Below are 10,973 nucleotides of genomic sequence, written 5' to 3'. Positions count from 1 at the left end.
GGACGGCGCAGAGACGACTGTTCACTGGGATCCAATCCAGCATAGCGCGTTCAGCTCTGGGGCTGAGTGCAACTCCCACGCCATATATTCCACGAGTCATCGCTTCTGGGTCATCGGACACACGGATGGAGAAGTGTGAGAGAGCTGAGTTCATCCTTGGTGTTCTGAGATGCAGAACCACGCTCGGGTCTTGTATGCGTGTTTCGGAGACACAACATACATCGATTTTAAGGGAGTACAAGGTTCCAGCTAGCATTGCCTGTCTGCCATTTTGACATAGAGTACGGACGTTAAAAGCTCCTATATAGAAAGGATTTCGTGGATTTAGAAAGGTGTTATTTTGTTCAATGTTTGTAGGCAGCGTGGAGCATAAGGCCGTTCGGTCAGATGACTGAACAGTCGAATGGCCTAGCGACGTTTGCTTGTGCAGTGGGAAGGGGTTGGGGAGGGACATCGGTGGACGCTGAACTGCGCGGGCAAATGATACTTCCCGGTTGCCCAGGCCGAGGAAGGGGGTTTGGTTGAGGTATCCCACCTTGAGCCTTTGACTCAAAAGTCTGACCCACAAGGCAGTGGGATGACGTAGGGTTTAGTTCGGGGACCTTGACCCTAGCCTCTGGCTCAAAAGCCTGACCCACGAAGCAGTGGGAGAGTGTGGGGTTTTGTTCGGGGACTCTGCCCCTAGCCTCTGACTCAAAAGTCTGACCCGCGAGGCAGTGGGAGAATGTAGGGTTTTCTTTGGGGACCCTGCCCGGAGCCGACGACTCAACAGTCTGATCTGCTCGGCTGCAGGGGGTTGGCCTAACCCGAGGACGCAGGGAATAAGGCATTACTGTCGCAATCCTGATGCGGCTGCGCACAGCAGGTGCCTTTTGAGCAGCACCAGGCTCTTTGGTTTTAAAAGTATTTCGACCGTATTGGATAATGCGCCGGCGGTCACGGTCAACCGTTGGGCGATCGGAGTGTGCGGTTTCTGGGGCCGACCTTTTCTAACCCGTCCTTCCTCAGGGGAAGGCAGCATCGCTGCTTCCATAAATATGGACATGCTGGTCGCCTGGGGGAAACACCTTACTGCCTTCACACTCCTGTCGCAGAGGACAGTACGACTTTACCCCCATACGGCCTCGTAGCACGATTGCTCGTAGTACGGGGTCTCGCTGCTCTTGGTCTGGCTGCTCCCCTTTGGCCTTCCTGGCATGGCTACACCTTGTGGAACGAAGTTCCAGCCAGTGTAGCCCGCGGGATCATTGCAGCACTGAAGCCCGACCACCACGTCAAGGTGGCAGCTTTAGGTCGGGAAAATAACCAATTACTACAAGGCGACTGTCTCGGTGAACGACACGCATGAACGATCGGCAGTCAAAATCAGCACACCTAAATACAGGTTATTTGCATGATTGTGCGCAAAAATATGAACTTACCGAAGACCCTTTTGATCAGCATTCCAGTGAGGAAGCACTTCACCGACATTCTGTTTGTCTGAGGATACATCCTGTGAACCTACAAGACATTCTGCCACATTCAGCCATCCTACTTGGCCGTGCCGTCGTTGCAACAGTGGTGGCGGAGTCCTGCACGTCGCGGGCACGCGGACCGTAAGAAGAGCAAGCGAGAAATGCCCCTTTGTAGCTCGACAGCAGTTTATATACCAACCTGACTTTGGCTGCCTGGTCCAGACCGCAAGTCGCCGACTCTTCAAAGATGGAGATGGAGATGGGATAGTTCAATGTAGAAGCAAATAGCAAGTTTTGTCGCTAAACTGTGGTTTAACCTGAAACTAAGTAGACTCACAGGATTCACTGATTTATACACAGGATCAAGGCTCTTGCTCAAGTTTCCCGAGTCGGAGTTCCCCGAGTAGGGAAGTCAGTGACAGGGACAGGTTCGACGGGGAGATAACGCTAATGCATGGGGTCAGATGAACACCGTTTGTGGAGGAGACAAACCAAAATTGCAGCAGGAAACCAGGTCGTTCGAATCCAAACGAAAGTTTCATCGAGTTAGAGTGAACTCGTCCCAGAGGTGGATAGGGCCACGTGAAAAACTTGCTCGCACTGGAAATTACAGGCTGAAGTAGACGGGAAGTTGCAGTCGGGATTTTGAATGAAGTGGCTGCAGGAGTGCCACCACACTGAGTACGGCAGTGCCATACTATCATTGCACTGACATGCACAGACCTATAACGGTCGTCAAGGATACCACGATGGAAGAGGTGTATGCGTTTCCGTGGCAGCTGGATCTTGGTTAGGCGGGAAGCTCGGCCCGATGGAGTGAGGCTGATGCAGGGTCACGGATAATTTCCCTTCATTTGGATGGAGGTGTGAATGTGGACCGGGGACTAGCCAGATTGAATGAATAATTTTTGTGTGGAGCGTTGGGGCATGTACAGCCGAAGTTTGAAGCTTGGGAAGAGGCGGAACGAGGAGGGGATAGGATGAAACTGGTCTCGTCCGGTGAGTGCCAGGAGGCATCAGGTAAAATAGTTGGTAATTGACCAGGTGGCTTTTGATCTGTTCGCCGAGCTCGGCGATTGAGTTGCAAACGTTTCATCACCATTCAAGGCGACATCTTCAGTCCGCTATTGGTTGGGTCAATAGATAGTTGGTAGACGGGTTGGTTGTTTCGATAGGTAAAAAAAATATAAAAGTGGATGATAGCACGCTGAATGGACCCAGAAAAGGGTGGACCTGGTTGCTGACCCAGAAACGAACTGCTTGCCGGACCAGAGTAGGTGCCTAACTTTGGGAAGATGAGGACTTTGTCGCCAAATTAGCTAGGAGGAAGGCCAGGTATTGGACTGGTTGGAACGAGCGATTACACGGCGGTAGTTTTTGCTTGCCAAGAGAATCTGAATATAGGGCTGCCTCCGTGCGAAGAGGGGGTACAGGGACAGTAGCCAGATTGAATGAATAATTTTTGTGTGGAGCGTTGGGGCATGTACAGCCGAAGTTTGAAGCTTGGGAAGAGGCGGAACGAGGAGGGGATAGGATGAAACTGGTCTCGTCCGGTGAGTGCCAGGAGGCATCAGGTAAAATAGTTGGTAATTGACCAGGTGGCTTTTGATCTGTTCGCCGAGCTCGGCGATTGAGTTGCAAACGTTTCATCACCATTCAAGGCGACATCTTCAGTCCGCTATTGGTTGGGTCAATAGATAGTTGGTAGACGGGTTGGTTGTTTCGATAGGTAAAAAAAATATAAAAGTGGATGATAGCACGCTGAATGGACCCAGAAAAGGGTGGACCTGGTTGCTGACCCAGAAACGAACTGCTTGCCGGACCAGAGTAGGTGCCTAACTTTGGGAAGATGAGGACTTTGTCGCCAAATTAGCTAGGAGGAAGGCCAGGTATTGGACTGGTTGGAACGAGCGATTACACGGCGGTAGTTTTTGCTTGCCAAGAGAATCTGAATATAGGGCTGCCTCCGTGCGAAGAGGGGGTACAGGGACAGTATATAAGTAATAATTGGTCGGGAACCAGCTTCCGGCGGCGCGGCAAAGGGAACGGAACACGTAAGAATGGCGGGGGTGGAACTTCTGAGATGATGGACTAGAGTTACCGGGGGTTGTTAGTGAGTTGGACAATACTAGAACAAACCAGGAGGAAGGGTGAGTTTGAGGGGGGTGGCCACCAGTAGCCGGAGCACTACTATCAGCTTTACTCAATAAGTGGTCACGGCGATGAAGACTTTCCACTCCTGGGCGCAGCACGTAAGTGTGTTCTTTGTTTGGCTGACAAAATGGGTTTCGGTACGGTGCAGCCCCTGTTCTGACGAAGGCAGATACAGATACGCTCGTCGATGTAGGCCGCGGACATCGCAGAGTATCTTCAGGCCATCCGGGCATATTGTTTTTTTAACAGACGAGAGGTCATTTTTCATCTGTGATTTATGGCGTTGCCAGATAAATAACTCTTTTAGCTATTTGTATAGATTTCCTGGATTAAGTGCCAGCCTCAGAACCATTGTCGATGATCAAAACACCTATGCTACCAGAGGGGTGGCGGGTATACAAACGCAGCGTGATGCAACGCAACGGGACAACTCTCTCCGCAGGGCATACCTGGCCACACAGGCCTTATTAGGAGCGCTTGGAGGCCCGGTTGGCCTGGAACCAGCCTCAGTGTTTTTGGGGATGGGTTGGGGTCCAACAGAATTTGATCCTAATGAATAAGAGGACGGGTTGACTGGAAGACCTGACATACTGTTACCAGAAGTGGGGGTTCTTTGGCACCAACGTCAATGACTGACTGGCTGGCATATACAATTGTGTGGCTCAAAGGGTAATGTGTCCTGCAGATGAGTGATGGAAAAGCGGACCCGTTGGTAGCAACCGGTGGTTGATTTTAGGGATTCAGATGACCGCCTTCTAGTAAGCCACCTTTTAAATGGAGCATGGGAATATTTTGTTTTCGCAGTTTGGATTTTTTGGTGAAGAACAGGGCCTGGAATGCTAGTGGACGTACGGTGAAGTTTTCATCCTTGAATCACCTTATTATCAGGCAACGCAAGAATGGTTAGGACTGTAGGAGTCGCATAAATGTGCAAGCGGTGTGAAGCAGGTTATACGCCATCAAAGGAGCAGTGATGAGCCCCAGCGAGATGCGATCAGGTGCGCTCCCAGCGTTTCATACCGCTGTTGTACATTCTGCCCATACTCCACTCTATACTCACACAGATTTCCAACCGGAAGTGGAACTATTTGTGATTCTGTACCAACCAAATTCTCTCTGTTTACCCCTTGACTGGTGCAAATACCGCTGGCGACAGTTATGCACACTCTTGTCCGATCAACTCAGCCGTGAAGTTTCTTACGAGACCATCCGGAAACCGAGATAGGCGAGTGAAATGGTACCAAGGCACTGGCAAACCCAGTCTGATGGCACGCTCGCAACTGTTCTCTGCATACCCGAAACTCTTGTCTCGTGCCTCCTCGGACCCTTACTTTATAATACTCACTTGCATGCTCTAATGTACTGGCAATAGTTTTTGCTGCAAACTCAGGACCTTCAACTTACTCCTTTCGAGAAACAAGAGTGTCAACGCAGAGGCAAGTTGCTGGGCTTTTGTGCACCGGTTAACAACGACAGTGTAAGCTGACTTCATCTCTGAGCTTTTGGCAACCACGCCCGTTCGATTTCTGTTGGGATGAGAGGAAAGGCCATAATAATTTTCACCAATATGTGTGTTCAACTGAGGGACAATCCCGAAGGTTCAGACGGTTATCCAGATGGTCTTTGGATAGTAATTTGTTGAATATGGTTGATTTTCCAATAAATAACTCTTTTAGCTATTTGTATAGATTTCCTGGATTAAGTGCCAGCCTCAGAACCATTGTCGATGATCAAAACACCTATGCTACCAGAGGGGTGGCGGGTATACAAACGCAGCGTGATGCAACGCAACGGGACAACTCTCTCCGCAGGGCATACCTGGCCACACAGGCCTTATTAGGAGCGCTTGGAGGCCCGGTTGGCCTGGAACCAGCCTCAGTGTTTTTGGGGATGGGTTGGGGTCCAACAGAATTTGATCCTAATGAATAAGAGGACGGGTTGACTGGAAGACCTGACATACTGTTACCAGAAGTGGGGGTTCTTTGGCACCAACGTCAATGACTGACTGGCTGGCATATACAATTGTGTGGCTCAAAGGGTAATGTGTCCTGCAGATGAGTGATGGAAAAGCGGACCCGTTGGTAGCAACCGGTGGTTGATTTTAGGGATTCAGATGACCGCCTTCTAGTAAGCCACCTTTTAAATGGAGCATGGGAATATTTTGTTTTCGCAGTTTGGATTTTTTGGTGAAGAACAGGGCCTGGAATGCTAGTGGACGTACGGTGAAGTTTTCATCCTTGAATCACCTTATTATCAGGCAACGCAAGAATGGTTAGGACTGTAGGAGTCGCATAAATGTGCAAGCGGTGTGAAGCAGGTTATACGCCATCAAAGGAGCAGTGATGAGCCCCAGCGAGATGCGATCAGGTGCGCTCCCAGCGTTTCATACCGCTGTTGTACATTCTGCCCATACTCCACTCTATACTCACACAGATTTCCAACCGGAAGTGGAACTATTTGTGATTCTGTACCAACCAAATTCTCTCTGTTTACCCCTTGACTGGTGCAAATACCGCTGGCGACAGTTATGCACACTCTTGTCCGATCAACTCAGCCGTGAAGTTTCTTACGAGACCATCCGGAAACCGAGATAGGCGAGTGAAATGGTACCAAGGCACTGGCAAACCCAGTCTGATGGCACGCTCGCAACTGTTCTCTGCATACCCGAAACTCTTGTCTCGTGCCTCCTCGGACCCTTACTTTATAATACTCACTTGCATGCTCTAATGTACTGGCAATAGTTTTTGCTGCAAACTCAGGACCTTCAACTTACTCCTTTCGAGAAACAAGAGTGTCAACGCAGAGGCAAGTTGCTGGGCTTTTGTGCACCGGTTAACAACGACAGTGTAAGCTGACTTCATCTCTGAGCTTTTGGCAACCACGCCCGTTCGATTTCTGTTGGGATGAGAGGAAAGGCCATAATAATTTTCACCAATATGTGTGTTCAACTGAGGGACAATCCCGAAGGTTCAGACGGTTATCCAGATGGTCTTTGGATAGTAATTTGTTGAATATGGTTGATTTTCCAAAGTGAACAATCCCGGATTTTGCACGGATAGCCCACCTGCGGGTGGTATGCATCCGGATAAGAAACAAATGGTGGGGTATTCCCAAATTGTAGCGGAATTTTTGAGTAAGTACGGCGACCAAGGGAAAACATCCCTTGTGACGTTGCCCGGGTGAGCCGTACTGTGGAATACGTCTGGCAGTTGAATGTACATAAACCAAACCCAAGGATGTTGTATGATATGTACGGGCGTCCTGAATGATTTACGAAAAAGGAAACAACGCAACATGATGTCACATTCAAGCGCAGAACTTACAATCGCCACCGTTTCACCCTTTACGAACATCTTCACTGAATGCCGTCTACCCATCATCTCTCCAACCAAGCTGCATAGTCTACACATTCGACAGAGGTTTTCGCTTTCAAAGAAGGCAGATAAGACGCCCAACACCTATGATATTGGCATATGCGCTCATGAAATTGAGAAGCCGGTATCTACATGCCACACCCTAGGCGCCTCAAAAGAAATCGTCTACATCGGTTTGTCACGTGTGCACTATCGGTATTCACGCCGCCTGTGGAACGTCAGAGCAACGCATAGTGCTGCCTTCTAGAGATTCATATATACCTCAAATATGCTTCCATCTACTGTATCATTATCACCAGTCCGTACCCGCGTGCAGTATCCCAGCCTCTTCTGATACTTTGACTCTTACTTGGTTTCGGGGGTGGCCTGCCGTAATCGAAGTACATCCACTCGCAGCGCAGGACGCATTTGATGTTTTTTGCTAGTCGAGCGTGCAAACATCATGTTACCTTTCACTTAATCGCTTAATCCCGGACCAAAGACTGTGAAAAAAGATTGGACAGCCTTCAATTTATCAACAAACATCTCTGGAGGCGGGCATACGCCATACTCAGTCGTAGCATTGCAACATGAAAACTGAATGCTCTGAAAAACGTATGAGTGTAGATTAATCCAATCGGATTACAACCGATGTAACTCAAATCATGGTACTTGTTGATTTAAGCGTGTATACAGAGAAGTACCACAAAGTAGGCCGAATCTGTCCCTTCCACACATGACCGTTTGCGAGAAAATGGCATAGTCTGGATAAGCGTCGACTCTACACGCCCTGTTATAGTAAACAGTGCCCGCCTGCTAGATTGACTGATGTAAGTGTTGGTGATGTATAGATCTGCTTACCGGGCATTGGCTCATGAGCATTCTTTGTGTTTTCAATCCGCAGACGTCCTCGTGAACACCCGCCTCCGGAAAATCACTGTCCCCTGATGTTTCCATGGTGTGTGTACTGCATATTTTCCAACCCTGTCAGGATGGTTACCACACAGTGATGGCCCTACCACAAAGTCTTTCGCTTTAAACATGTGCGTACAGATCACGGAGCTACCGTGTTGCCCAATCCCACATGGCCGACGCAGCCCCAGACACAGCAAACTCTGAATATGTTCAGCAGCCTAACGCACAATACCACCGGCACCGACCGGGTCACGTGGATCATGACACACCGGGGATAGCGTTATTCAAAATGAGTGCAGGTGTATTAAATAGTGCCCAACAGCTTGATTGATTTGTGTAAGCACAAATGATGCACAACCATGTAAACCGAGCATTGACCCATGAGCTTTTTCTCTGTTTTCCAGCCACCGAAATTGTCGTGAAACCCCACATTCGGAGAAACTTTCCACTGGTGCTCCCATAGCCTGCATACTATACTGTTATTGATTCTAAACTGAGTCGTCTACTTACATGAACTGTAGAAATAAAGTCGAGCACGTATATCGGTACAGCCAGTAAAAACTAGAAATCCAGAATTCAGCACAGCGTAACAAGCGGCACGTATGCATTCGAATTTAGGTATATGTTCAACATTTAGAATAATAAAACAAGAGCAATGAAAAGAGTTTCAATCATGTTCATCACATGAATGTAAGGATGGGGCAGGATGGTGGAAACCTCACTTAACAACGAAGGCAGTTATTCAGCACACGTAACAAGCGGCACGTATGCATTCGAATTTAGGTATATGTTCAACATTTAGAATAATAAAACAAGAGCAATGAAAAGAGTTTCAATCATGTTCATCACATGAATGTAAGGATGGGGCAGGATGGTGGAAACCTCACTTAACAACGAAGGCAGTTATTTCCGTAAACAAAAGGACAAAACATGACTTTGGACGTCTTTCTGAAGCACAAGTATGGGTGGAACAATGTTTGTATTGTAACAACGAATAAGGAGCTGGACCTTTTTGCCTAATGTCTCACTCGCATACTATTGGCTGTCCACCCTGTGGTTCCAAGCCCGCTTGCCATTCGAGACGCCGCTCGCTATGACAAAGCGTGGATTGTTCATTGTTTTCGAAGGGACAGAAAAAGGAGGGAAGAAAACTCAATCACAAATGTTATGTGACGCACTCACACAGATTACTGGAAAAGAAACACTCCACATCCATTTTCCGGACAAATCTACACCCGTTGGTCAGTTAATTTCACAGTATCAAAATGGAGACCTGAAACTCAGCCATCGTGTAGCCCACCTGTTGTACACTGCTAATAGGTGAGTGTAACAGCACTCCCTTAATTAAATGTGTCGTTCTAGAACGCCACAGCTGTTTTGACTTTGATGCAATGCCCTTTGAACATTCAAGCTCAAATGACTTGTGCATTCATTATTAAACCAGGGTCGGTGGCGACCGTACCTTGCGTCGGCGGATGTATGTAAGGGAACGGTATGTGCCACGTAACTCGCCCGTCTCTCTGGCCTACTGATTTGTGGCATCGGAATTACCGCTGACTCTGGTCTCGTTTACATTTTTCACTCATGTCTTACTAAGCGGTTCAGAAAGAAAGCGTTCAGCTGTATCACCCTTCCGGTGCCTAGCTGCCATGCCATCCGAAGGAAGCACGAGTGCTGGGATACTGCCAGGTTGCCCAAGCCTAGACAGGGGAAGTCGAGAGGCGGCGGTCGGATTCGAACCACGGACCTTCCGGTCAGTAAATTCGCGCTCTAACCACTTGGGCCATCTCGCCCCCCTAAGCGGTTCACACGAACGACATCCCCGTCGCTCGTGCTGCAAGCTACTTGTGAGAGTCTCACCTCCCACGATGTCGCTCTACTTTTCTCTCTAGGTCCTTCTAGGCCTCCCCTCAAGTTTGTTGTGAAACGGAAGGAACTGAAACCTTTCAGTGTCAACGGAGGAACTAGTAAAACCATTTGTGGTCATCACCAATCAGAATACAGTATGACTGATCTCTCCGCAGGTCCCAGCACTAGGACTGACTGTTTTGCTCTCCGTGCATCACAGCTGCAGCTTTTATACATCTGAAAGCCGCGCACCGACCGGTAGGCCAATCTTTGTAGGCGAACAAACAAGTGGGAAACTTCAGTTAAGTACGAAATCCGTATCTTGTCTTGGCGCACACAGATTGTGGTAAATAGTAAAGCCTTTACTGTATAGCTGCTTTTTCTATACCGAAGTGGTTAGAGCGCGAGTTTACTAACCTGAAGGTCCGTGGTTCGAATCCGACCTCCGCCACTCGACTTCCCCTTTCTGGGCTTGGGCAACCTGGCAGTATCCCAGCTCTCGTGCTCCCTTCGGGTGGCATGGCAGCTAGGCACCGGAAGGGTGCTACAGCTGAACGCTTTCTTCTATACCGAAGTGGTTAGAGCGCGAGTTTACTAACCTGAAGGTCCGTGGTTCGAATCCGACCTCCGCCACTCGACTTCCCCTGTCTAGGCTTGGGCAACCTGGCAGTATCCCAGCCCTCGTGCTCCCTTCGAGTGGCATGGCAGCTAGGCACCGGAAGGGTGCTACAGCTGAACGCCTTCTTCCTTTCTTCTTTGTATACCGACTGACTCCAGAGCCTGCTGAGCTCATCCATTAGCTGCCACCAGAGTCCAGGTAACCTGTTGCATTCTTTCAATTACAGACAAAGGAGTGCAGATATGCCTCAGCTCTGTTCACCAAGACGTGTTTCACAAAACATGTCCAGTGGGTTGAGCATTCAGGAATAGAGTTAGCAGGTAGAATCACTTTGCCAACCTAACTCTTAACGTCCGTGTGAAACAGTTGTAACCCTGGACCCCGGTTCCGCATGTACTGGTCCCCTTGGGGCCCGACCGGGATGCGTTAAGCCTCCCGAAGTTCGCTCCAAATACGCCGCCAGTAGCCTTCGTTGCCTGACTTTTCAAAGGCCTTGGACATCTTTCACGTCTTGTTCAAACGTGATCCCCAGTTTCCTCCGGCGTTTAATGTAAAGTATGGGTCTAACATCATCATCAAAGACAGCAACATCAGTGTTGCCACTGATGCTTCACTGCCTTACAACCATAA

The 10,973-nt window shown here is 48.9% G+C and overlaps 1 protein-coding gene across 1 annotated transcript in view; it reads left to right on the top strand.

Moving 5' to 3' along the window:
- Positions 1 to 8,920: 8,920 nt before the first annotated feature.
- T265_07866 (hypothetical protein) overlaps positions 8,921 to 10,973 on the top strand; it is a gene marked incomplete at both ends in the record, with an annotated part of 14,399 nt that continues 12,346 nt past the window's right edge. Inside the window, one exon of the mRNA XM_009173506.1 lies at positions 8,921 to 9,196. Within this exon, the coding sequence (XP_009171770.1) occupies positions 8,970 to 9,196 (227 nt within the window). The remainder of the gene's footprint in view (positions 9,197 to 10,973) is intronic.

This window comes from Opisthorchis viverrini (genome assembly GCF_000715545.1).
Source record: "Opisthorchis viverrini unplaced genomic scaffold opera_v5_190, whole genome shotgun sequence".
Lineage (NCBI taxonomy): Eukaryota > Metazoa > Platyhelminthes > Trematoda > Opisthorchiida > Opisthorchiidae > Opisthorchis > Opisthorchis viverrini.
This window is presented reverse-complemented; position numbering and strand designations above follow the sequence as displayed.